Source organism: Castor canadensis, chromosome 5, assembly GCF_047511655.1.
Source record: "Castor canadensis chromosome 5, mCasCan1.hap1v2, whole genome shotgun sequence".
Classification (NCBI taxonomy): domain Eukaryota; kingdom Metazoa; phylum Chordata; class Mammalia; order Rodentia; family Castoridae; genus Castor; species Castor canadensis.
Genome location: NC_133390.1, coordinates 170,102,850 through 170,129,656, shown reverse-complemented (window position 1 = coordinate 170,129,656; position 26,807 = coordinate 170,102,850). Strand labels below are relative to the sequence as shown.

At 52.9% G+C, this 26,807-nt stretch overlaps 1 protein-coding gene and 1 long non-coding RNA gene across 3 annotated transcripts in view; one reads left to right on the top strand and one right to left on the bottom strand.

Moving 5' to 3' along the window:
* Positions 1-26,807, top strand: part of Prex1 (phosphatidylinositol-3,4,5-trisphosphate dependent Rac exchange factor 1) — a 141,316-nt gene that overhangs the window by 79,198 nt on the left and 35,311 nt on the right. For both annotated transcript variants that reach the window (XM_020169946.2, XM_074074951.1), the window contains exons 6-14: positions 2,563-2,724; positions 7,363-7,496; positions 14,300-14,418; positions 15,953-16,102; positions 18,104-18,248; positions 23,164-23,264; positions 24,425-24,528; positions 24,785-24,834; positions 26,530-26,605. In XM_020169946.2, the coding sequence (XP_020025535.1) occupies positions 2,563-2,724; positions 7,363-7,496; positions 14,300-14,418; positions 15,953-16,102; positions 18,104-18,248; positions 23,164-23,264; positions 24,425-24,528; positions 24,785-24,834; positions 26,530-26,605 (1,041 nt within the window). The remainder of the gene's footprint in view (positions 1-2,562; positions 2,725-7,362; positions 7,497-14,299; positions 14,419-15,952; positions 16,103-18,103; positions 18,249-23,163; positions 23,265-24,424; positions 24,529-24,784; positions 24,835-26,529; positions 26,606-26,807) is intronic.
* LOC141423420 (uncharacterized) lies at positions 7,339-12,491 on the bottom strand. The gene is made up of 2 exons (XR_012448289.1): positions 12,258-12,491; positions 7,339-7,698 (listed from the first exon to the last, which is right to left on the bottom strand). It is a non-coding gene; the product is annotated as an uncharacterized lncRNA (long non-coding RNA).

Below are 26,807 nucleotides of genomic sequence, written 5' to 3'. Positions count from 1 at the left end.
CCAGTGGGCCTGGAGGCGCATCCTCCCCCTTCCCTCCTCATCTTCCTCCTGGCCCTTTGTGCTAATCCAGTCATTTTCTGAACCCCAGCAAGGCTGGGACACTTGCTATGGCCATGTTTGTGCATTGCCCAGTTTGGTGTGGTGTTGGAGGCCTTTGTCCTAGGCTGTCCTTTTATGCTGAGCTGTGACAGGAGTCATACTTATGAGGGCAGGATGGAGCTGCTCAGAGCTGTACCTGTGACTCCTTGGTAAATGTGGCTGGAGGGACACGGGCTGAGGCACCTTTCAGAGCCCGAGCCCTCGGCCTTGACATCCTTCCTTCCAGGAAGCCCTTACCCTGGCCACTTGAGAAACCACACGGGCCTATGGGCGGATGCTACAGTGGTCACCAGATTGGCTGGAGGAGGGGCTTCAGCTACCTTCTTGTAGGACAGCCTTGGGCACCTCCCTTCTCTGCCTTCTGACTCCTGAGGGATCTTGGGACCAGCCCTGCTCAGACATTCTGTGTTCTAAGACCCTCATTTTGGGGGTGGTGGTTTGTGGACGGCCTTGTAGACCTGGTTAGCATCCACCAAGTCCATTGTCCACCTCTGTGGCTTTGTAGCTCTATGCCTCAGTTTCCTCATCTTGAGTAGGGATAACGGGAGCCCCTCACTGGGACGATCTGAGGATGATGTGACTGATACATTTAAACTGAGAACAGTGCTTAGCACACAGAAGGTGCTCCATAGATGCTAGCTGCTGTGAACTCCACTGTGACTACTTTACTTGCTATTCTCACTGTGCCGAAGTAATGGTGACCGTGAGCTGTTGTTACTGCTGATGGTGACAGCTGTGCTCTTATATCTACCAAGGCTTTCCTTTCATCACTGCATTTGATGGAGCCTCAGAGAGGGAGGCCACTCGTGCCACAGCTGAGATGTGGAGATGCTCAGCCTTGGACCGTAGTGCTTCCCAGTTTAGGCTGCTGTACTGAGTAGGATGCAGCCTGAGGGGTTGAGTGTGTTACCATTGCCTCTGTGATGGTGCTCAGCTCAGCTCAGCTCAGTACTGGAGCATACAAGGCACTCACCTTCTTGAGCCACAGCTCCAGTGGGTGTAGGGATGGGTGAACTCCAGCAGATAGCCACCTCCTGCTTCGGCCCACATTGGCCCTGTGAGGTCCTCTAGGTCCAAGAGTGTCTTTGTCACATAGGCCTCTCAGGGTGCTTAGCAGGCAGCGTTGGGCTCACACTTTCCTCCCCTGTTGAGTTGTCGGATCTCCAGGTTCCTGTGGGAGCCCCTCCAGCTTCACTGCAGGGTCTTTGGTGGATACAAGGCCCCTCCCTCCTCACAGCCCCGCAGCTGGGTCCTGGGGCTCAGCATGCAATAACTGCTGTCATCCTTCCCCTCATGGCTGGTTTGCAGATGGTGGAACTGAGGCCTGAGCCCACCTGGCAGGTGGGGTCAGCGATTCCCTCGTACCCCATTCTCAAGAGCGTATGTCTTCAGGGATGATTGCTGTGACATTCCAGGGAGCAGAGATGGGTGGGGTCGGGGTGGGGGTGAGGGTCAGAACCTGGACCGCCAGGTGTGTGTCTGGATGGGAAGGTCCAGGAGCCGCCTCATCTGTGCTGGTGCCATCCTGACTGAAGGCCAGGTGATCTGACACTTCCCGGTGTCCCCAGGCCAGTGAGCCCCTCCCTCCTCAGCCTTTCCTCACACTTGGCACGAAGCCTGGTCTTCAGGATGCTCCAGCTTGTGCCCAAGATGAGGGGCGAGCTGGGAGTGAGAAATGGGGGGCAGTTCATGGCGTGAGATCTGACCAGCTGCTTTACATATCCTGTCCCATATCCTGCCCTGGGCCTTGAAGGAGAGGCTCCTTCCTTCCTTGCTTCCTCCCTCCCTCCTTTTTCTTTCCTTTGTTTTGTTTTTTGTTTTTTGGTGGTGCTGGGGTTGGAACCCAGGGCCTCATGCCTGCTAGACAAGCGCTCTACCATTGGACTACATCTCCAGTCCCAAGAGGCCTTTCTTCTCACAAACAAAACTGGGCTAGGAATGTACTTATGGCCATCTTTGTGACCTGCTGTCTCCCTGTTTGTCTCTTTTTGCTCCACCCCACACTCACTGTCTTCTTGCTATTCTTTGCCACGTACTGCATAAGCTCCTACCCCAGGTCCTTTGCACTTGCTGTTCCTTCTCAGATTTTTGCAGGGCTCCTGTTCTTGCATCAGCCAGGGTCTCTGCTCAGATGTCCCCTGACCTCCTTATTTGAAATAACACTTCCTGGTCTCTTCATTCTGATTCCTCTTCATAGTACTTCTTATGGCTTATCATGTATTACGTACTTAGCTTTTCTTTATTTCGGCCCCTCTCCTTTTCTGGAATATCCCCCGGGTGAGGCATTTTTGGTTGGTTTGTTGACATCTTTATCTACAGACTCTGGATTGCTGCCTGCCTTCAAGGAGGCGCTTGGGTGAACTGACACTGATGAGATGAATGAGTGAGTGGACGAGTGAGTGCGGGGTCCCAGCCCCGGGGCATACAGCTTGATGTCTCTTTCCTGCCCCACCTCTACTCCAGGAGCTGGCCAAGAGGACTCCTGGCAAGCATCCCGACCACCCCGCGGTCCAGAGTGCCCTGCAGGCCATGAAGACCGTGTGCTCGAACATCAATGAGACCAAGAGGCAGATGGAGAAGCTGGAGGCCCTAGAGCAGCTGCAGTCACACATTGAGGGCTGGGAGGTGAGTGCAGAGGGGCTAGAGAGGGCCGGGCATGTTGCCTCAGGGCAGACTGCAGCCTGGGTGCTGTGCTTGGTCTGTAGGGTATCTTTTTGGCCCCCATAGCACTTGTTAAAAATTTGCTTCATGCTGGGTGCCATGGTACATGCCTGTAATCCCAGCTACTCAGGAGGATGAGGGTTTGAAGCCAGCCCGGGCAAATAGTTCACAAGATCCTGTGTTGAAAAACTTCACAAAAAAGGGTTGGTAGACTGGCTTGAAGTGAAGGCCCTGAGTTCAAGCCCCAGTACCACACACACACACAAAAAAGTTGCTAATGATTTTCCAATTAAGTGTACGCAGAGATCCAGATTTTAAGTTTCTCCTAAAAAATTGGTGCCGCTGGACCCCTGTGTCCCATTTGGCAACACCCACTGGGCTCCCAGTTTCCCTTCGTCTCCACCCTCCCTGTAACCCCCCACTTGCTGTCCATCACACATCCCCCTACCTGCCAGGTGGGCACAGGTATTTGTGGAGTTTCTGATGTGGAGGTCAAAGGTAGCATGTGAGTGTCTGCCCAGAATGCTGGCTTGACTTGTCCCACTGTCCTCCTTGTTAGTAGGGACTAGGACTATTGAGCTCTTCAGATTGTCTGTGATTTATCTGCTTAAATCCCACCCCAGCCAAACTTAGAGTATTAGATGTTCCCTCGGAGTCTATGGAAAAGAGAAAACACAGAAAGCCTGTCAAAGAGTAAACCCTGTCAGACAGGCATGGCTGGCTGGAGCGGCTGCCAGAGGCCCTGGGGATCTCCTGGCTGGGTTTGGGATTTAGCGTTTTTCTCTTGGGGCTGGGGATCCCAAGTGTGCTGCCCCGTCTGTGGCTGTGAGGTCGAGGTCTGGCCGCAGAGTGAGGGGGCCGTGTTCAGGGACAGGGGGCTTTGTGTTGGCATTTGCTTTGTTCTGTGCCCTTCCAACCTGGGCTTCTGCTCTGGCTGAAGACAGAAGACAGAGAGCCGCATTTCCCAGACTCCCTTGAAGCTGGGGTTTGGATATGTGTTGGGTTTGTCTGAGATCAGGTTGAAGGCCCTGCTTTTGTCATCCATGGGGTAAAGCTGGCTTGGTCATGTCTGGCTTCCTGTAGCAGGAAAGAGACCCGGTGCCAGCCCCTGCGTGCAGAGGTGCAGGGTACAGGCATGCGTCGCTCTTGGTGGGTGCACCTGGCAGACGCATGGGGCTTTCAGTTGCCATTGGGCAGCAGCTACTGGATGCCCAGATGTCTCCTGAGCAGCTCCCTGTGAGTGTGGGTTCAGCTGGCCGGGTTCTGAGGTCCCCTTGTGCACTGAGGTCACTTTGTGCATGAGCAGCAGCTCGTATGGCCTCTTCTGCAGTGTTCTTGTTTTCTGGGAGTCCGGGCTGGGCTCTGGCTCATCACCCCTTCTGAGAAGCCCCTCATTCTTCCCCGCTTCAGGTACATACCTGGTATACACCTGCTCTGTTTCTTACAGTGGAAATTTGCCTGCAACGCAGATTTGTGTTCTCTGAGGACTTTATCTCTGCCTCATGCTCTTCTAGCTCCCGTGTGGCCTCTTGGAATCTCCCTGGCCTGTCTCTCATGGTCCCATGAAAGCCTGTGTGTTCAGGACAAGGGGAGAAGGGCATGGTCAGGGCAGTGAGAGGGAGCTCTGCTCCCCAGTGGAGGAAAATCTTTTTTAGAAACCCTGGGGAAATACCCCTTCATCTGATTGATCAGTGTGGTCTTCATGGCCTCTTTCAAGAGCAGGTAGCATTTGCTCACTTAAGCATCTGTTTGGGCTTTGAGCTTCCTAGCTGCTAAGGTGAAAAGAGTAACATACACAAGTTACATAACACTCATAATCAAAAAAAGAAGTGAGCAGTCTTTCTTCTGGAAGAGAGTTTCCTGGCAGCTGGAAAAGAAATTTCCTCACATGGGCATCTATGGGGTGGGGGTGGGAGGTGTTGCGCAAATCCCTTGGTAGCCACAGAGGAACAATTTCCAGTGCCTCCTTTTTAAGGGAAATAGAATCTGAGGGGCCTTGGAACCTGTTCTGCCTCTGAAAATCTACAGTTTGGGAACCCTGGGGCCCATATTTCTAGCACTGCTTCTGGGTGCAGTTTAGGAAATGAGGCACCATGGAACGAGAATTGCTGGCAGTTAATCAACTCCTGTCACATGCAACTGGCACTGTGAGGAAGGCACCATTCTTGTGCCTTTCCTGCAGATGAGGAAACTGAGCACGAGGACTGGGCTCTGATGCCCAGCCCTGTAATTTACCGGCAGCCCTGCTCAGGCCGTGTGTCCTGCTGGCGGCTGCATTTCCTCTGTTTGTTTACTTTGAGTCACGCCATCTGTCTCCCCTGGTGTCATTTTGAGGATGAAGTCAGGGGTGGAGTAGGAACTTCCTTGGACATGTGAACGGTTTTTAAACACGGTTTGATCCTCAAGGTGCATCGTGGAGATAATGCATTCTCTGAAGAAATGGTGTCAAGGAGGGAAGTCACTGCGCGGCTCACACTGGCCACGCTTACCTCTGACTTGGGCTGTGGCTCTTGGTGAGGCCACACCTGTAATTCCAGCTTGGGGAGGCCAAGGCAGGGTGATCCTGAGTTTCAGGCCAGCCCGAGCTGCAGAGTGAAAACTAACAAAGGAAGGAGTCCTTGTTACTTTCGATGCTCTTGACACTGATATCTGGTGTGCCTCTGGCTTCTCTGACTAGATGGGTGTCTCCCTACAGACCTGGCTGACACTCGAGGGTCTTCTTGTGACATCACTCATCATCTGGGTCTGCCATTCATGTCATTTATATAATGTTTGCCTGATCCTCAAGCTACTGTCTTTTTTTTTTTTTTTTGCCATGAGACTGGATTAGTTAAAACCAGATATGTTAATCCACAAATCCATGTTACTGCCCAACGCGTGACAGGGCAGCCCCCTCCAACGCACGGAGACTCCTCTGCCTCAGTTTCCTCCTGGAAAGCCTAGTTGTGGTGGAAGCCCTCCTGGTTGCCTGGGGATGGGGGCATTGATGCCTGTGGAGCACTCAGGATGCGCCTGGCTTGGAGGAACCTTGGTGCACATCCAGGAGCCCGGGGCAGCCATTGACCTGCTTCTGACTCTGGGTACAGAAGCTCCCTGCAGCTTGCCTTTGTGAGTGGACCTGCCCCAGAGGACATCCAGACACAGCCCTCCCCAGGGCCTTCAGGGACCCTCAGAGGCTCACAGAAATAAAAAGGAAATGCACATGAATGAGGGAGAGAGAAAGGTGATAGGCACACTCCCTTGCAGGCTCTGAGTTTGACCATCTCTCACTTCGGAGAGGAGGGAAGAAACCAGGGTGAGGGGCCAGGAAATCAGTGAAAAAGGATTCCAAATTACTGGTTGTGCTGTTTTCTTCCTCTCCCTGGAACGCCATCTCTCCCCCTTGGGGTGGCCTGCTCTGCCCTGGACTAATGATTGCCATTTTGGGGAGTAAACACGTCCAGGTCATCCACTAGGTAGCCAGGGGTAGAAGTGGTGAGGAGGGGAGCCGTCACACCCAGCTTGCTCCCTTACTCAGAGGCCAAGTTCCTCAGACACTTGTGCCTCAGTTTCCTTGTCTGTGTGACAGTGACTTCTGAGGATTCCCCGATTTTATGGAAGTTACTTGGATAGTGCCTGGTGCTTGGGAAGACCCGGGTGTGGATTGGCCTTCATTTTATTTCATTTTTTGTGGTGCTGAGGATGAAACCCAGATTCCAAACATGCCAGGCATGTGCTCTGTCTGAGGTACATCCCAGCCTTCATATGGGCTGTTACTGTGCCGGTTTGGTCACCTGTAATGTGAGTGCTTCAGCATGGTGGCATCTGTGTACCCAAAGGAAGCCTCTGCCCTGACCCTTTACTCCTCAGTGCTCAGCCTCCTTCCCATGCATCTGGTTTCCAGCCCTCTAGGGACAGAGGGGCCATAGGCTTCTGGCAGGGCTGCGAGGAGGGACCCCTTATCCCTGCAGTGTTCCGGGCATGTGAGGGCGGGAGAGCAGGGTGGTCCTGGCCAGGGCTGGAGAGGCAACATCTGTTCTGGCTCCTCCCAGGTCTTGGCAGCAGGGTTCAGGTCTAGGGTGACATTGGGGCCCTGGAGCTGGGCCAGGCACCAGGTACTATACAAGCAGGAGCACCCACTCAGGAGCTTGGCGAGGCAGGGAGAAGGGTGCTGGGCCCCCCACGTTGGCCCAGGGGTGTTGATGGAGCATATTCACCAGGGAGTCCTTGCTTGTGAGGACCATGGAGCCCTGTCCTTATGGAGGTGACATCCTCATAGGGAGATGTAATTAAAGGGGGGATTATAGGCAATAAGATACCCCAAAGAAAACTCAAACCAAAGCACAACCAGGTGCCGAGGAGGCCGGCCATTAGTTGTGCGAATTGACCAGTCTTGTCAGTGTCCCATGTCTGTCTTCTGCAACAGGGTCATGTGGCCCAGAATGGTGCTGGCGTGCTCAGCAGGCTCAGCCGTCCATCAGATAGCTTATACTCTGTCTGCTGGCAGAGAGTTTTGGGGTGTGAGGGAGGTGGCAGTGGGTTCTGTCCAGGGGAAGGGAAGGACAAATTCCCGGGTGCTCTCTGCAAGTGGCTGGCTCATTCACCACCCCCCATTGCTCTCAGGGTTCCAACCTCACGGACATCTGCACCCAGCTGCTCCTTCAGGGGACCTTGCTGAAAATCTCTGCGGGCAATATCCAGGAGCGAGCCTTCTTCCTCTTCGACAACCTTCTCGTCTACTGCAAGCGGAAATCCAGGTGACCTGTCTGGGGTGGGGCCAGGCTGCCCAGGTGGCCAGGAGGCAGGGCTGGCACTTACCTGCTTCTCTCTCAGATAACATCTCAGGCTTGCGACTTCCCTCTCTCGGTCTCTCTTTTCTCTTCTGTGAGTTGAGGGGTTTGTTCTAAATCCACATATGATGCAAGCCACAGAAACTGCTTAAAATTTTCTAGTGGCCACCTTAAAAAAAAAAAAAAAAAGAAATAGGTGAGGCAGATTTAGAGAGTGTATTTTATTTAGCCTAATGTATCCACAAATATTATATTATTAAATTGTAGTTTTATTATATTTAATTGTAATAAAACATTTTAAATTATTAAAGAGGTTTTTTTCTTTTTTTGGCAGTACTGGAGTTTGAGCTTAGGGCCTTGGCTAGCAGGTGCTCTACCACTCAAGCCACACCCCCAGTCCTTTTTGCTTTAGTTTAGTTTTCAGATACAGTTTCCCATTATAGGCCAGGTCAGCCTCAGTCTGTGGTCCTTCTCCTTCTGCCTCCCAGGTAGCTGGGATCATAGGCAAGTGCTACCATGCCCTGGCCTATTCAAGAGAACATACATATGTTCTTATCCCAAGTCTTCAGATCTGGTGTACATGTTACCCTAAGGCATTTGTGATTTGTCCCAGTCACATTTTAAGTGTTCAGTAGCTACTTGTGACCTGAGAATGCCATCTTTGGTGATACAGTTCTAGAAGTCATGAATTTTGGCAGGTTCTCTGAGGCACCAGCACCCTGTGACTTTGAAGATGCCAAGGTGCAGGTTTGAGGGGAGGGCTGCTCTCATGCTGACTTTGGGGGAAGAAAGGCTTGTCTTTGTGTCTGCGTCTTCTCTGAGCTTCTTGTGCTCTGTGGAGCCCAGGAGAGAGTGGACAGGTGACAAGCAGTAGATGGAAGCAGTGGGATTGGGATTGGAGGGTGGTTGTGGGCTGCGGGGCCAGGGGCCAGTGGGAGGAGGGACAGGCAGAATGCTGTATGCTTGGGAGATGGACTGATGGGAGGCAGGGAGGGAAAGGAGTGTGTGCAGAGATGTGTGAGTGGATCAACGATGGCTGATGGTTGGAGGGTTAGGAGAGGGCTGGATGGAGAGTGGGGGGATTGTGTGGAGGTTCGGGCCATAGGAGAAGAGGCTCCTAAGACTGGCACAGTTGCATTTAGATAGTGGTGGGTGGTGAACGGGTAGGTGGGTGCTCGGAGATTAGGGGATAGAGGCCAACTCGTTGTCACGTTGGTGGTGGGCAAGGGTTCGTTGACAGCTGCCGAGGTAGTTGGCTGGATTGGAAGGAGGGGTTAGGTTTGGGATGAGTGAGTAGATGTGTGGATGGTGGACTGAGGAGAGGGAGGTCAGGCAATGGTGGGAGGATGGGTGGGCATTCTGCTTTGTGTTTTTCTTACTCAGCAGGCAGAGGATAGTCTCAGTGGCCAGCTCAGCCCTTCTAAATTCTCTCTCCTGCTCCTTTGTTGTAGGGATGAGATAGTGGTCTTCCAGAGGCTTCCCTGCTTCTTTATCTAGCAAAGGCTTGAGCTAAGGGCTGGGACCTGAGACTTGGCCTGACTTTCTCTACTAACTCCATCCTGCTTTGTGGTCTGGCCTTGCCACTTATTGACTGTGAGCCTCAGTTTCTTTATTTCTGCTGATGAGGCTGAAGAACAAGCTCTATATAGCCTTGGGTTTGAGCTCGGCCCCTCAGCTCTATCCTGTTCAGCCACCCTTGAACTCTGTAACTTTGTCTCTCTGAGCCTCAGTTTCCTCATCTGATAAACCGGTGGTTATTGTAGGGTCACTGAGGAGGTTAAGTGTGCCAGGTGCCTGGTGGCAGTAGGTGCATGAAGCAGTCATACAGCCACAACCGCTGATCCTGCACTTAGCTTGGGTTCTTGTGTGGTGCTGCCTATGGGCGCAGCACCAGACACTACAGGTGTGAGAGCCACAGCCCCTTGCCTTGCCCTTCTTGCCTGCTCTGAGGCCTGTCCCTTCTGGTCACAGGCCGGTGTCTTTTGTTGTCTCCCAGCCACTGGCTCAGCTCTTCCTCACTTGCTTTTCCCTCCCTCCCACTGCTGATGTCTTCTGTTGATGCCCCTGTCCTCCCTGCCTCTGTCCCCCCTGCCTCTGTCCTCCCTGCCTCTGTCCTCCCTGCCTCTGTCTTCCCTGTATCTGGACAGGCTATTGCCAGTGTCTCCCCCTGGCCTTTCCTGCCACCCATCCTGGTGGTTTGAAGCAGGCACTTTTCCCAGAACACCAGGCTTAGGAAACAGACTGTCCTTTCAGGCCTCTGACCTGCTTCCAACTTTTGGCTACATTTGCCCCTCCCCAGCTTCCCTGGCTTCCCCGGTTTCTCCAGTGTGGCCCTTCCTCCTCTTGTAGGCTCACCTACCTCAGGAGGGGAGTGGTGGCTGACTCCCATCATACTGGGCCCTCCCTGGTGCCACTGTGAGCTTTTTTTTTTTTTTTTGCCAAAACTGGGGTTTGAACTCAGGGCCTCATACTTACTAGGTAGGTATTCTACCACTTGAGCTGTCCCACTGGCTCACTGTGAGCTCTTTTAAGGCCATCCCACCCTCAGTTCTACAAGGGAGAGGGCTGGCTGGAGAGAAAGGACACATCTGCCTCCTGAGAGGATATGGCAGGCAGCCAGCCTTGCTGCTTCTGGACCAAGAGCCAGAAGGTGAGCTTCCAGAGGGCCAGGATTGAGCAATGGTGGAGGGAGCTCTGGCTGACCAACATGGTCACAGAAGTGCCTGAAGTGGCCAGGTGTCTGAGACTCTGTCTAAGTCTCTCTCTGAGGCCTACAGGGAGCTACCTGTCTAAGGTCTGGGTCAGAGGAGGTCTCTGGTGCAGAGTGCTCTGAGCTAATTCAGAAGCACAGGCTTCTTAACTGTCAGACTTTAAAAGTTCACTCAAAGGGCCAGGGACTGTGATGAGTTATGTCAGTGCGTCATGCCTCTGTTTACCTGTTAGGTGGGGACTAAAGTGGCCCCCATTTCATGGGATTGGTGTTATAGAGTGAGACATGTAAAGGGTTCACTTGTAAAATGGTCAGGTGCTTGGTATATGGTGTGAGAGGGAGAAGAAGTAAGAATGGAGCTCCTCACTTTGGGGTCTTGCACTTAAATTATGTCTAACACAGGACATTTCTCTTTTAACTTTCGTCCCACGTCTTTGTCGCTTCAGCTCTTCCTCATTCCCAGGAAATGACACAAAATCTGTGTTAGTCAGGGTTCTCTGAGAAACAGATCCTACAGTCCATGTGTATATGTAGGTATGTATACACACACCCATCCGCACACACGCGCATGCACGCACAGACGCACGCGCATGCACGCACAGACGCAGACACAGAAAAAGAGTCATTATCAAGAGTTGACTCACGAAATCATGGAGCCCACAAGTGCCCAGATCTATAGTCAGCAAGCTGAGGACAGAGAAAGCCCCAAGAGTGGCAGGCTGGAGACTCAGGAAGAGCTGATGTCCTAGTTTGAGTCTGAAGGCAGGAAAGAAAGTTTATATCAGGAACTGAACTTGCCCCGTGCCCACTGCACTAACACGTACTTTTTATTCTGTCTCCAACCTTTGTTCAATCAGAATTTCAGGAGGGGGTTGTCTGTGTGAATGCATGTATGTATAAATGATTGGTTGATTATAACATTTACACAGAAATGCAGAGACAGAAGTGGCCAAGGCAATTGTGAGGAAGGTCAAAGCTGCAGGCCCTGTAATGCCAGACTCTAAGGATTGCTATAAAGCTGCAGTAATCAGATGGCGAGGTGTTTGTGTAAAATCAGACAAGTAGATTAATGGAATCTAGTAGTCCGTCTAGAGGCAGACAGCAACAGTCACCTGAATTTCAACAAAGTACCAGTGCATTTCAATAAATGGTGCTTGGGGAAAAACGATTGTTGACTCCTGCTTCACACCATAAACAAGAAGTCAACTTCTGATGACTATAGATTTAAATGTAAGAGGTAAAACAACCAAATGTCTGCAAGAAAGCCTAGGAGACTGTCTTAATGAGCCAGGGTCAGGAAAGATTAATCAAGTAGGACGAAGTGTAATTATGAAGGAAAAATTGGTTATTAGACTACATTAAAATCAATAGGTGAATACTGTAAAGAAAGTGAGAAAGCAAGCCAGAGACTGGGAGAAGATCTTGGTAAAATATATAATTATCAGAGTACTCATGTCAAAAATGTATGAAGAGCCAGGTGCTGGTGGCTCATGCCTATAATCCTAGCTACTCAGGAGGCAGGGATCAGGAGGATCATGGTTTGAGGCCAGTCTGGTGGGCAAATAGTTCCAAAGACCCTATCTTGAAAATACCCAACACAAGAAAGGGCTGGTGGAGAGGCTCAAGTGGTAGAGCACCTGCCTAACAAGCATGAAGCCCTAAGTTCAAACCCCAGTGCCACCCACCCCCCAAAAAAAAAAAAAAAAAAAAGAAAGAAAAGATGAATGAAGAATCCTGTGGGCAAGCCTGGCCCTTTGTCTACTTCTATAAATAAAGTTTTATTGGCTCACAGTCACACCCATCTGTGTATAGTTTGTGGCTGCTTTGGTGCCAGAAGGACTAAAGAGTTGAATAGTTGTGATAGAGACCACATGGCGTGCAAAACTGAAAATGTTTACTATTTGGGCCTGTTAAAAACCAAAAGCAAAAACCATACCAACACTTGCTACAGACAATCAAGAAAAAAAAAAGACTAGAGAGCCAAAAACCATCCAGAGGTGCTCGGCCTCATTACTCACCAGGGAAATAGACATCAAATGTGTGCCCAGCAGAATGGCTGCAGCAGGAGAGAAGAGAGCAGAGGTAGAGGTTGTGGAGTCACGAGAATGTTCTTCTGCTGCCGGGCCTGGGAAACCAAACTACAGCTGAGCGAACACATTGCTCAGAACTCAGAAATTCAGCTCCCAGGTCCTGACCCTGGGAGAAATGAACACACTTGTTCCTCCTGGGACATGCACAGAGTCATTTGAAGCAGCACCCAAGTGGCAGCAAGCACTTGCCTTGTTACTGTCACTACACCCAAGGCTGTAGATGACTCACAGTCAGGAGGTTGAGTGAAGAAGCCAGAAGTGCAAGCACCTCTGTGACTGCAGTTGTGTGGCTCTCAGAAACAGCAAAGCGAATCTCCAGGTCAGACATCAGGAGGGAGGTCTCCCTGTTGTGTGGGGTTGTGGCTGGGGCTCTCCTGGGTGCTAAAAATGTGGTCACAGGTGTGTTTGCCTTGTAAAAGTTGAGTGAGCCCTGTACTTCTTGGGACATTTTCTGTATAGACCTTAACACAAAGTTTGCAAACACATTAGTATGTGTGTACAGACCACCATCCCCTCTCACCCGGGGCTGTAGCGTTCTTGTTGTGCCTCTGCTTCCCTGGCCCCCACCTGCAGTCCGTCCTCCACACAGCTGCAGGGAACCTCTGATCTCCAAAGTCCCACCTGGCCTCCTGTTCCCACCCTTGCCGGCTCCGAATCACAGCAGTAGAAGCCATCCTTCTCCACTTACAACTTAATTTTCAGAGTGAGCTCTCTTCTGCAGTCCTGCATCCTCACCTTACTACGTCCACATGCAATTTAATTTATACCCAATTGCAGTAATACACTTCAGGCACATAGGTTTGGGAACAAACCTCACTGGCTCTGGGTGTTGATGAGCCTGCCTTGTGGAGCAGAAAGGCCTGCTCCTACAAAGGTTGCAGACACCCTTTCGCTGTACTCATTGTCTGTCTCTGTGTCCCTCACTGCTCCCCGGTGGAAGATTAATTCTTGAAGATTTAGTGGCGTGCACTGTCACGGCCCAGCACCGAGAAGAGAACATACAGCAACTGTTTCCAAATGCTTGATGAATGTGTGTCTGAGTGACTCCCCGTGGTCCCCGTCTTGGTACCCCCCTCGAGGAAATGCTGGCCAGATGTTTGTTGAATGACTTAGTTTTTTTGAGTTATTATAACAAAATAACATAAACTAGGTATCTTATAAACAGCAGAAATTTCTTTTGAGGAGCCCAAGATTAAGGCACTGGTTGATTCCATGTGTTCTGCTTCATAGGTGGGGCCTTTGTGTTGTCCCCTCACATGGTGGAGGGGATGAGGCAGTTCTCTGAGGCTTCTCTGATATGGGCACTAATCCCATTCATGAGGCCCTGCCCCATGAACTAAATACCTCTCCAAGGTCTCGCCTCTGAATACCGCGTGGGTTTAGCATTCAACACCTGAACTTGGAGGGACACCATTCAGACTTGACAGGGATGAATGAGTGGTGGGTAGGTGGATACTGGGTGGGGAGATGGATGAATGGATAGATTGGGAGGGGGATGGATGGATGTGTGGGTGGGTGGTGAAGCGAAGGATGGATGATGGATGGTGGGTGGTGGATAGGTGAGTGAGTAGATAGATGGACTGGTAGGTGAATGGATGGGTAGATGGATGAGTGGTAGATAATTGTCTCCTTGAAGCTCTCCTTCCATTTTGGCCTTATTTCAGGAAGTACTTATCTGTCAGTGGGCCTCTTCCCACTTGCTTGTCAAGAATAGTTTCTATTGCTTTCTGGTGATCTCCCATGTCTCCAGTTAGCTGAAAAGTGGCTTGGTGGGGGTGGCAAGGGTGTTAGTCTGTTTTCCAGGTGAGAAAACTGTGTCTGGGAGAGAAATGACTTGCTCAAGTAACACCTGCTGCCCCCTAGCCAACCACCTACACTCCTGACCCCAGCCCAGTACTCTTCTCTGTCCCTGCGCTCCCCTCTGTATTGCTGTCTCTGGTGGAGGACACTGACCTCCAACTGTCTTTCAGGGTCACTGGGAGCAAGAAGTCTACCAAAAGGACCAAATCCATCAATGGCTCCCTCTACATCTTCAGGGGTCGAATCAACACTGAAGTTATGGAGGTGGAGAATGTGGAAGATGGGACAGGTAGGCCCTGCCCTCTTCTGCTGACTCCAGCCCCACCCTCTTGCCACCACACTGTCATTCACATTTGTTCCTTTTATTGTGAAATGTAATCTATCTGCAGAGACCTACCTAACAGAAACATGCCTAGGCTATAGACACATGAAGTGATGTTAGCCTCCGAGCTAAGAAATAAAACAGTGCCTCCCAGATGTTTCAGAAGTGACTGCTGTCTGAATTTTGTAATGATCTTTGTCTTGCTGGGTTTTTTTTTTTGTGTGTGTGCTACTGGGGTTTGAACTCAGGGCCTTTTGCTTGCTAGGCAGATGCTCTGCCACTGGAATTATGCCCCCAGCCCTTTTTTGCTTTAGTCATTTATTTTCAGGTAGTGTCTTGCATTTTTGCCCTAGCCAGCCCGAGACCACGATCCTCTCACCTAGGCCTCTTGTGTAGCTGGGATGACAGGCACACTCCATTACACCCAGCTTTTTCTGTGGTACTGGGGTTTGAACTCAGGGCTTACACCTTGAGCTACTCCACCAGCCCTTTTTTGTGAAGGGTTTTTTTTTGAGATGGGGACTCGCAGGACTATTTACCTGGGCTGGCTTCAAACTGCAGTCTTCCTGGTCTCTGCCTCCTTAGTAGCTGGGATCACAGTGCGAGCCACCATGCCTGGCCATTTTCTTTCTGCTTAAACAGTTTTATCTCCTAAGTATCCCTTACTGAACATTTTAATTTAAATCTCTCTGGTTTTGAACTTCATGTAGATAATATGAGTATTTGTTTCAATGGCTTTAAATGCATATGTAGTGTTTTCATGAATGTGAATTTAGATGGCCATAAAACTGTCTCCATTCCTTCGGATCTTGCTCCTTCCTTTCAGCCCTGGTGGAGTGACGTACTGGTGCTGCTGCAGTGTGCCTGCTTCCAGGCTGCATGGCGTCTGTCTGTCGCTTGAGGGGTGCACGCTTTACTCGTTCTTTGACTATGTACTCGGGTGTTCTGCCTCTCACTGTTGGTTGATGCAGCTCCCGGTGTCTGTGTCCTTGGGCTTGTGTAGGGAAGGCTCTTACCTGGTTCTGAGGGACAGACCTTTTCAGTCCATGACACCTGTGTGCCCCTCCTCATAGCAGCGTGTGGCCTCCTCCCACTTGCCTAGATAGTAGCATTGTGTTTTCAGAGAGGACCACTATCTCCTGCCCAGCCATGAAACAAGAGGGCCCTGCCCCTGGCTTGGCATTGTCAAGTTGCACTGGGGACTTAAATAACCTCAGGCAACAGGAAGGAGCCAGGAGGCCTTCCTGGGCTCTGGGCAGGTGTCTCTTTGTGCCATTCCTGAATTTGTGGAGGGGTCTTTGTAAAAGGTTGTCCTTGCTTATGGGAGATCAGTCAGGAGAGGGAGCCTTTGAAGGACTGAAAGTTCAACTGCCAAATCCTGACCATGGTGTTGGCCCTCCTCCTCCATCTGGAGCAGAAGGGCTGGTCCGGCTGGGCCTGCCACTGTTGGGGGTCTTGTGGTTGAGCCTGCTGACCCCCTCTTCACTTCCTGCCCCACCAGCTGATTACCACAGCAACGGCTACACTGTCACCAATGGTTGGAAGATCCACAACACGGCCAAGAACAAGTGGTTTGTCTGCATGGCCAAGACCGCTGAGGAGAAACAGAAGTGGCTGGATGCCATCATCCGTGAGCGGGAGCAGCGTGAGAGTGAGTGGCCTGGCCCTTCTGGGCTCCCTGGAGATGGGAGGCTTGGGGACATTCCTGGGCCCCCTGGGCTTTGCACAGCTTCTGTAGACTGAGGGCTGCACCTGGGGAAGGGGCAGAGGGTCCTTTCCAGAAGGGCCGGAGCTGCAGGAAGCAGGTTACCAGGTGGGAGCTCTGGGATTGTGTTGGGAATTGGTACCTAAGGATGGCAGGTGGTGGTCACTTGCCCAGGTCTGCACCTAGGTGTGCTGGGAGATGACATGCTCTTTATTGCCTCAGGTTTTCTGTTTGCTGGTCACCAAATCAAAGTTTGGGTGAAGGGACCTGTGGAGCTTCCATTAAACATGGGGGCCCTGTCCGGGCCAGGCACCCAGAGGCAGTTCACAGAAGGGAGTGAGGGGCTGAAGGTGGCAGGTGGGGGTTAGGAGTGGGCTCTGAACTGTGTCTGGGCCCTGAACTATTGTGCAGAGACCACCAGGCTGGGAAGCGGGAGCCTTGGTGTGTTCAGGAGTTACGTTAGCTCCCCAGGCCACAGCGATCACATGTGGTGGATGGCGACAGAACTCCCTGATGCAGAGGGCTGAAGCCTTGGAATTGACCATACTTGGAAATCTGACTTGTGGTCCTAAAACTTTCCTTACCTCCCAGTCTGACAGAGGAAGAACAGGCCTCTGTTTCCTCCTGTGCTTGTCCTGCCTGCTTGTTTGTGTCACAGACCCTTCACATGTGCTCATGGCTCAGTCAGAACTCACCATTCCCACCCTGTTCTTTGCTCTACCCCTGCTCATCTCTCGACACCCCCCCCCCCCACCGTGTGACAATGGAAGGGACCTCCATCTGCTTAGAGCTCAGAGTGGAAGTCTTGGTGCCATCCCTGAACCCCTCCTTCCCTCCCTACCCCCCAACTTATGTAGATCAGCAAGGTCCTGCAATTCTGCCTTCCAAATACAGGCCAAGTCCACCTGCTTCCCTCCTCCCCCTCCTCCCATCAAGTGTAAATCACTCCTCCCTCCCCTACAGGAGCATTTGCCCAGATGGCTACCCCTGTGGATACTTTTGCAGAGAAGCTAGACACCTGGCTCTTCAGTGGTGCTTCCTGGTGCTAAATGTTGCGTTGAGATGGCATCAGGCCAAATAAACTGAATTTGGCACCTGCTTGGGCAAAGTTGTGACCTCTGAAATTACTCAGGGCTGGATGTAGTTAGGGTGGGGTGGGGCTCAAGAGCAGGCCTGGCTGGGTGGGGCTCATCAGTATCTTTGTGGGTAGAGCCTAGGCCTGTGATCAGGGCTGGGCATATGTGATTGTGAGTGGGGTGTGGCCTTGTGAGGACCTGTCGTTAGAATTGGGTGTTGCCCAAACCCTAACACCAGGGCTGGGTGCACAGGGGTGATGGGTGGAGCAGGGACTGGTCCAGGGCCCAGACCTGGATCTCAACATGCTGGGCCTAAATCCTGGTTCTGGCACCTCTGGCTGGACATCCTCAGACAGAGAGCCTGGCTTCTCTTGAGCCTCCCTGTGGGGATAGCCCTGGTACCTATTCTGACAGGCTTCTGATGAGGAGTACAGGGCAGGCAGTAGGTGCTGTGAAAGCATTTCCTGTGATTAGTTACTGTCAGGACTACATGGGGTCCATGCAGAAAAATAGGCACAGATTAGGGCCAGGGTTCTGTCTGGTGGGACAGCAGACTTCCCACCCTGACTTGATGAAGCTGCCAGTAGGTCCTCTGGCCTCTGTGTTAGGAGATGCCCCTCAGGTTGGGGAAGAAGGGGGAGGGATGCAGTTCTGGGGCTTGGCTCGGGGGGAGGCTGTGGGTCTGTTCTTTCAGGACTGACCCTCTCTGGGTCTCCACCATCCCAGCTGTGAAGGGGTTCTTTTGAGGGTCTGTAGCAGGGGTCTGAGGTACTGCCTGGGGAACCCTGGTGGGGGGTGGGCAGGTGGGGCTGGCTGTCTCCCTGTCCCCTGGGTATGGCACCCTTTCTGGTGCTGACTGTGCCCTGCACAGGCCTGAAGCTGGGCATGGAGCGTGATGCCTACGTCATGGTCGCGGAGAAGGGGGAGAAGCTATATCACATGATGAGCAGGAAGGGGAACCTGATCAAGGACCGCCGGAGAAAGCTGAGCACCGTGCCCAAGTGCTTCCTTGGCAAGTGAGTGGCCCGCCCCATCCCTCGCCCTTGGCTCCGGGGTCCTGCCCAGCCCTTACTACCAAAGCACCTCCAGCCCATGGGGAGCAGCTCTCAGAGTCTGAAGAGGCTGGCGGGGTCCCCGTGGCAGGCCTTCCAAACAACTTTGCCACAAACCACCACTTCTGTGACCTGGCATCAGCAGTCCCAATGCATGCTGGAGCCAAGGTCTTCTCTGGCCCACTGTGTGCACATCTCTGCCCCTGTTCTCTCGGGCCTGGCTAGGAGCCCCGGGGGGCTGCAGCTGTGATCAGAACGGAGGAGGAGGACAGCGACAGGCAGTGCTGAGTCCTCAGCACAGTTTGAATGGCAGTGCCGTTGACTGTTGGATGGAAGTAAAATCTTGACTTAGGGAGAAAAGTCTGAATTGGGAAACTCCTTGGGGAGATGGTATTTAGTTGGCCTTGGGCCACAAGGCTGAACAGACCTGAAAGGGGTCATGTGCAGAGAGGAGCCTGGGCCTGCATTGGAAGGGACAGTGAGCTGAGGAATCTGGGGCAGAGAGGTGGAACCACAGGGAGGGGGGCTACCCCGAGGCCAGGTGGAGAACCGGGATGTGGCAGGGGAAGGAGGATGGGGGAACAGCTTTGGGATGTAGAAGCTGGCTTGGGCTGTGTTGAGGTTGAAGAGTCTGCTGCACGCCCCATGTCACATGGATGGGGGGTTGGGGTGAGATGGGCACAGAGCTGATGTGGAGTAGGAAGGGAGCCAGGGTTGGCCTGAGGCCTGGAGCTGGATGGGTGCTGGGCCGGCTTTGGGGATGACCTGGAACCCAGCCACCTGTTGCTTCAGGGCTCAGCAACTTTAGCTCTGGGTTCCTGAGGGTCTATGGAAGGCAGAGTTGGGCCCCAGGAGTCCGGAGCCAACCTAGCTGTGAGGGGGAGGGTGCTGGCTTGGCTCCATTCGCTAATCCCTAATCCTGAGCGGAAAGGAGAGGTGGCTTTTCTTTGGGGGGTACCTTCTGGCTGCCTGCCTAGCAGCAGATCAGATGGGGTGAACCTACCTGTGATTATAGTTCAGCCTCTTCAGGAAGGATTAGGGTGGGTTCTCACTCCGCAGTTGGATCTTGGCCAGCTTTGAAACCAGTTTTATAACCATGGGCTGCAAAGGACCAGACTTCCTGTGGGAGATGTTCTGAGAACACCCTTCTCCCCACATGGCTTCCCTGTCCACCTGCCTGTGCCTTGTCCTCACCAGGGTGCAGCCCCTGAGTGTTCTCCTCCCAGAGTCCTTGGTCCCTTTGATAAATGGAATTGGTGGCTGTGGAGACAGGGGTATCTAGCCCTTCCTTTCTCTGCTCCCACTCACTGGTTCTGCCACGTCTTTTAACTCAGGCAGTGCTGGCAGCCGGGCCACTGCCACTGTCCCCATTTTAAGGGTGAGAGGAAACTGAAGCTCAGAGAGGGAAAATGTTCAGCACAAAGTCACACAGACAAAAATCCCTGTTTCAGGGAGGTACCATCCTGTGGAGGAATCAGACAGTAAACAAGTCGAAAAATACAGAAGAAGAATCCATGAGTGGATGGATCCATGAGTAGATGAATGCTGTAGGGAACAAGTAGGTGACATAAGGCAGAGAGGAAATGGGGGCTGACTCAACTGGGGTGGGCAGGGTGGCCTCTCTGGGGAAGTGACATTTAAACTAAGTTTGGAGTGACAAGCAAGAGCCAGCCTTGAGAAGACCTGGAGAACACCGTTCCTGGCCAAGGGAACAGCAGGTACAAAAGTCCTGTGACTGAACTGAGCTGTGAGTAAGGGAGGAATAGTGAGGAGGCCGACATGGCAGGAGTCATGAGTGGCCAGGGGGGTGGAGAACAAGGGCCAGCAGTTAGAGTGGGCCAGATCAGGCCCTGGGTACCAGGTCAGGTTTTATTCTAGGTGCTCTGGGAAGAAACTTGTGGAGAGAGTGAGGTAAGAATGGAAATTGTCACATGGCCTTGAACAGGGGCACCATTGGAGTTATCAGAGCTCAGGGGAGCATGAGGGACAAGGTGTTTCTGTCAGGGGGCAATCAGGGAAGGCTTCCTGGGGAGAGAGTCCTTTGGTTCCACCCTTGACTGGTTAGATGTCATCCAGTTGTGGACATTGGCAGACTGGAAGCTCCCAGGTGGGCCTGGCCAGCCAGGCCCTACAAGTGCAGGTGCAGGGTTGTGTAATTGCTGACCAGCAGTTACTTGCAGGTATTGGGGTAGGCACATCAGGGAGCATCTCTGAGCAGAGGGGGTCACAGGTGATAATATGACCCCCCAGCACCCAGGAGACAGGCAGGAAAGGGGTGCTGTGCTAGTGAGTGAGTGGCACACTGGGTTTCAGAGCAGGTAGTTTTCTAGGGTACAGTGATGTCCTTGGGCCCAGCCTTGACTGGGCCTGCCCTAGGGTCAGGAGGGAAGGTGGGATGAAAGTCAGGCCATCTCTCCATGGCCTGAGTCTCAGCCTGCTCACGCTGGGTGACCTCCTGGCATCTCTCTACCTTGTCTCTCTGGAAGCCTGGGCCTCTCTGCCCTTTGCTCCCCAGCCCGTCAGCTGGCAGATTGCAGGCTTCCTAACCACGCTTCTCCCTCACGGCCCTGTGGATGCTGAGCCTCGCCTGAGGCACCTTTCCCTGCACTCCAGCATCCCACTGACCCAGTGAAGTTGGAAGGTGTGTTTCTTTGGCCCACGTGGTGGTATCCGAAAAATCAGCATTTAACAGTGAGGAGATTTCATAGGAAGTGCCGGATTTCCACCCGCTCTTGAAAGTCGTTCCACACGTTAGTCTTCCTGAGGGGCGGTGGTGTGGTGAGCCACACCAAGCACTGGCTGCTACTTTAGGCAAAACAGGTGCTTGCTGGCTCAGCATGGGCTCTAACTGGCCTGCTTTGCCTGTTCACTGGAGTCTGAAGTCCATGCATCAGAGATGAATTTGAGCTGATTTTGCATACTGGATCCCAGCTTAGGATTCTGTATGATTAAAAAGTCTACTTACTAAATCCGTGAGGCCTTAGAGTAAGCCACTTGGCAGATGGACCCTGTTGAAGGGTCCCAATGTGCCGGGCAAACTGTGAGCCCAGTTTGATCCCCAAGGAGGTGGCAAGGCCCAGCCTGGGCAGAGTCACAGCTCGGATGGCTGTCCTCTGGCTGTGTTCGGCCCCAGAAGCTGTGTGGGACACTTCCTGTCTCCTACCCCACCCTGGCCACAGGGCACTAGTCAGTGCCAGAAGTGGCCCCCAATTGGACAGCTGGTCAGCAGCCGGACATAGTCTCTGGCTCCCAAGAGTGGTCACGTAGACATCTGTTCTCCTGGAACTGCAGCTTGTTCCCTGTCCCTGAGTTTGGGGGCTTGGATAATGGAACTGGGGTGACAAGCCCAGAATGAACTTTCCCACCTGGGCTCTGGCTGCACAAAACAAATCCATTTCCTTTTGCTCCCTCCCTTGGCCTCCAGGGGAGCTTTCTGAATGCTTCAGTGTGTGCTACCTACTCACAGGCAGGGCCTTCTAAAAATAGATCCCCCTGTAATTGGAGGCGGGACAGCTGGTTTTGATAAGCCCTGTGTTCATTGTGCACAGAGAGGTGGCCTGGCTCCATGTGAGTGGGCCCACAAGAACCGGGGCATGGGGGCCTGGCAGAGCCTCTAACCCATGGGGTCAGAAAAGCTGCCTGCCTTCCCCTGGCCTGGGAGCACCTCTGCCCCTCAAACCTTCCTGCTGACCCCAAACACCCTTCTTGCTCAATGGTTTGTTTCTCCACTGGGTCTCTGAATGTTTTTTGAGCCCTGTTGTGGGTCAGGCCCTCTTCCAGGAGCTGGAACACAGCAATAAGATAAACGCAGCTTCCTGTCCACATGGAGACCTTCTGGCCGGGGGAGGCGACAGGCAAACACATGAGTAAATCTGTAAATGAAGTAACTCTAGAAGTGACAAGTATAGGAAAGGAAGTACAGCCAGAGATGGGTGGATTGTGTCAGGGTAAGGCCTACTTTTGATTATATAAGTCAGGAAATGCCCTCTGAGGAGGTGACATTGGTGCTGAGGCCTCAAGGATGAAAAGGAATGGTCATATGACTAGTGGGGGAAGAGCATTTCCAGTCAGCGGGAACAGCCAGTGGAAAGCCCCGAGGCAGAGAGGAGTCTGGAATTTTTTAAGAAGGGGCAGATGCTGGGTGGGGCTAAAGCACAGTAGATGGGAGGTGTAGGAGATAAGTACAGGGATGGTGGAGACAGATGTGCAGGGCTTCATCATTCCAGCAGAATTTGTATTCTGAGTAAGGGGGTAGCCTAGTCAAGTGTTTCATGTATGGAAATGACATAATTTCAACACCTTTGGCTCTCCTGACTCCCCCCAGTTATCTTTCTGGCCACTTTTTTCTGTTTGTTTATCTCCTTATATTCGTCTGTCTACCCACTCATCACTGATCCACCCATCTACCCTCCAGCAATTCATGCATTCATGTCTCTGTCCACTCATTCATTTATCTGCATCGAGCCATTTACCCATCTACTCATCTACCTACCCTTCCCATCCTGCCTTTCCTTCCTCTACTCACCATCGATCCATCCATCCATTGATCCATCTGTACATCCATCCATCCATACATCTACCCATCCACTCATCTACCCATTCATATCAGCTCATCTATCCATGCAGCCAACAACCCATGCATCCACTTATCCATCTATTCATCCACCTATCTGCTCATTTACCTTTCCACTCATCCTCCCACCCATCATGAGGAAAGGCTCAGGGCCTCAGGAGAGCCCCATGGGCTATGGGGTCTCGCGCTTTGCTTGCTTGTAGGAAGGTCTAGCTGTTGTTCCCCCAGGGGGATGGGGCCAGACCAGCTTGGTGCTGGTCCCAGGAATTGGCAAGATCTCTCAACTGCATCTTCTGTTTTTGGCAGTGAGTTTGTTGCCTGGCTCCTGGAAATTGGTGAAATCAGCAAGACAGAAGAAGGGGTCAATTTGGGCCAAGCCCTGTTGGAGAATGGTATTATTCACCATGGTGAGTGGGAGAGTAGTCTGGCTGGGGTGGGGGAGCAAGTCAGACTCCAGTGGAGCTGCAATTCCCCTGACCCAGAGGCTTCCATGGTACAGTGCTGGTCTCAGAATATTAGACACCCTGGTGTAGGAGATCACCTAGGGTGTCAGAAAAGTTAGGGATGGGAACAGAATTTTCTGCCTCATTTTTTGAAACAGCAAAGAACATGCTTTTTAAGTTTTGGTCATTCAGCAAATATCTGTTGAGTGCTTGCTATACTGACACAGTGTTAACAGTGACGTCAGGACAAATGAAAATTCCCGTGGCCATGAAGCTGACCTTGTAGTTGGGGGGATGATAGGAAGAAGGTAATGAAAGGCATCTGTGCAGGTGTGGTAGGTGGGGAGAGGGCAGGGAGGAGGAGAACAGTGTCAGTGTGGGGCCTGTTCTGAAGGTGATATGTGAGCCAGTGCCTGAGGAGAGGGGGAACCAGGTGGGCGTTGTGGTTCCAGGCAAGACTTCTTTGGTGCAGTGGCCCAAGAGGACTCTAAGAGGATTCTCCAGGGAATGACAAGGAGGCCAGCAGGCTGCCTCTCAGAGAGCAGGGGCACGTGAGGAGGCGAGGGCCCCAGAGGCCTAAGGGTTGAGGTCAGAGAGCACGGGGCCTACTGGGGTCTAGGAGGCAAGGGTAGTCAGAGGAAGAACCTGCTCATGCATTACAAAGGGCCCTGCTGGCTGCTGTGCAGAGCTTACTGGGTCCTGGGGCAGGGGGGTGGTGGGGACAGCAGGGGCCTCAAGGCTGTGGTGGTGGCTCTGCTCAGGGTGCAAGGTGGGAATTGCTGTCTCCGGGCTTTGGAGGCTTCATGGGATTTGTTAGTGGATCTGACCGTCCCGGACCCCGTGAGGTGGCCATGTGAGAGCCCAGCAATGTGGTCTCAGAGTCCAGAGGACTTGGTCCCCACAGATCCCAGGGACAGGATGAGCCCGATCAGACATTTCTGCGTTTCTGGGCCTTATCCCCTCTAGATCCCTGGCCAAGCCACAGAGCTCAGCTGGCCTTGAGAATGCCAGAGACCCTGGGTCCCCCCTGCAGGACTGGGAGGCAGTGGCAGCTGGTGCCTCAGAGCATGGGCCAGGCTGGATGGAGGGGGATGCCCCGCCTCACTGCACCCCAATCCTTCCAGTTTCTGACAAGCACCAGTTCAAGAATGAGCAGGTGATGTACCGCTTCCGCTACGATGATGGCACCTACAAGGCCCGCAGCGAGCTAGAGGATGTCATGTCCAAGGTAGGAACATCCGCTCCACCACAATCCTGACACCCTGTCCAAGGTAGGCCAACCCCGCGACCCTGATGTCCTGTCCAATGTAGAGATGTCCCTCTGACCCCAGCACTCTGATGTCTTGTACAAGGTAGGGATGTCTCTCCAGTCCCATGAACCTGACACCCTGTCCCAGGTAGGGTGTCCCCCTCCCCCCATTCTGAGCACTGTCTCTCCAGCAGCCTGGGGTCTTTCTGATCCTTGACACCCCTTCTCCTTTCAGGGTGTCAGGCTCTACTGCCGTCTTCACAGCCTCTACACTCCAGTTATCAAGTAAGTCCCCTCCATCTCTGCATTCCCACTGCATCCTAACCTCTCTGAGCCCTAGCCTCCTCCATCTCCTGGAGCTTAGCAGTGTCTGCCCTATGGGCGTGTCACAGGAGGAAGTGAGTGTTTCTGGGGGGCTCTGCGGTGGCAGTGAAGATGTCAGTTCTGGAAGCAGGCAGACGGAGTTTGAGTCAGCCTGGTGGTGACCTTGTCCCAGCTGTCCTCTGTGATTGGGGATGAGGCGATGCTGCGCCTCCGGGCCCTTGCACTGCTGTTCCTATGGAGTGCTCTACCCCGACCTTCTTCACCTGTGCTCTCCATCCTCCCTCACTTCATTTTGGTGCAGCACTGGTCAGCAGAGCTGGCAGAAGGAACTGACTTGCTCCACGTGCTTGGGTTCTGTGTAGTCCCATGCAGGAACCACTGTGGCTTTCAAGCACTCCAGGCTGAGGGATGTGACTTCTATTTTGCTTTCATGTTATTTTAAATTTGAGTTTATTGATTGAATTTAAATTAAAATGGCCACATATTGGGGAGTGCTGGCCTAGGGCAAGGTTACACTGGGCAAGTGTTTGTCAAGTGACTGTTGAATGGTGATTTCCCTGTATCTGTGAAATGGGCACAGCAGTAGCTCCCACCTCTTGGGCTGTTTCAAGATTAAAGTCAGGGGAGGGGCTGTGAATAGCCCTCAGCACTGTACATGGCAGCTGTTGGTCATTCTCTTTACTACGAAGCTTAGAGTTGTGGGTGAAGGACAGAGAGGTGACCTCACCCAGCTGCAGCTCCCTTTGCCCTGTCCAGAGGTTGTTGTCTCTCTCAGAGGCCAAGGGGGAGGACCTGTCCTGCATTTGCTGCCCTCAGAAGTCAGGCCCTGGGACCCCCACATTCCCAGCTCTGCCTCCTCTGCTACCTGCTGCACTGTGCTGGCCCCACGGAGGGGGCCGTCCTTGCCTGTGTACCTCATCTTCTTGGCTCCCCCTTCCTAAGCCCGAGTACATCCCCACCAGACTCCATCCGTCTTCTCGTGCAGCCATGGACCTCATGCATTGTGGCCACAGAGGCTGGGAGCATTGGTGTGGTGGTCCCTGCACCTGTCCTACCCAGGTTGGGCGGGAGGAGCGCTCACAGAGAACCTAGGACCCCCTACCTGCCTGCTCTCTGCTGGGTCCTTACCGTCACCCTGGCCCCAAGAGAGCCTCTGTGTTGGCTTAGTTGGGCGCCTTTGGACACAGGAGCGTCAGCACCAACTCAGAAGGGAAAAGGCCAGTGGGGTCTGGGTGCTTTGCTGGCGGCCTCTCCCTTAGGGACATGGGGCTCCTCGGCTTGCGCGCTATTCACATTTGCCCAGGATGCATCCTTGGGTTAGGGCCTCCGGGCACCGTGGGTTGCTCAGAGCACCCAGCCCCAGGTCATGACCCAGCCAAGGCTCCCCAGGGGGCACCGCAGCTCCAGTGAGGCCCCTGGGCTCGAGAGAAATTTTAGAACCCAAGGCTGTCCCTCTGGCCTGCTCTGTGCAAAGCACCCCCCCCACCCGCCACCATGTGGAATGTCCCTTTCTCCAGCCACAGAGAAAGTCAGAGGAGGTCTGGTTGCCACTTGGTCCCTGCCCCGCTCCCCTGAGCCTCCTCCACTCATGGGCTGGTCTCAGGACCCAGGGCAGCCCCCTCCACTGAGCTCTCACTCACCTGTTGCCTCCCCCAGGGATCGAGACCACCACCTGAAGACCTATAAGTCAGTGCTGCCTGGGAGCAAGCTGGTGGACTGGTTGCTGGCACAGGTGAGGACATGGTGGCCCAGTCTGGTGGTATGCTCTGCTTGGGCGGAGGTGCTTCCTGGGGCACGAATTTGTGAGGTTTTGTTTTGGTTTGCTTGGTTTTTTAGATAGGATCTCAATATGTAGCTCAGGCTGGCCTCAAACTCATGATCCCCTGCCACTGGCTCCTGAATGCTTGGATTACAGGCATCCACTACTATGCCTG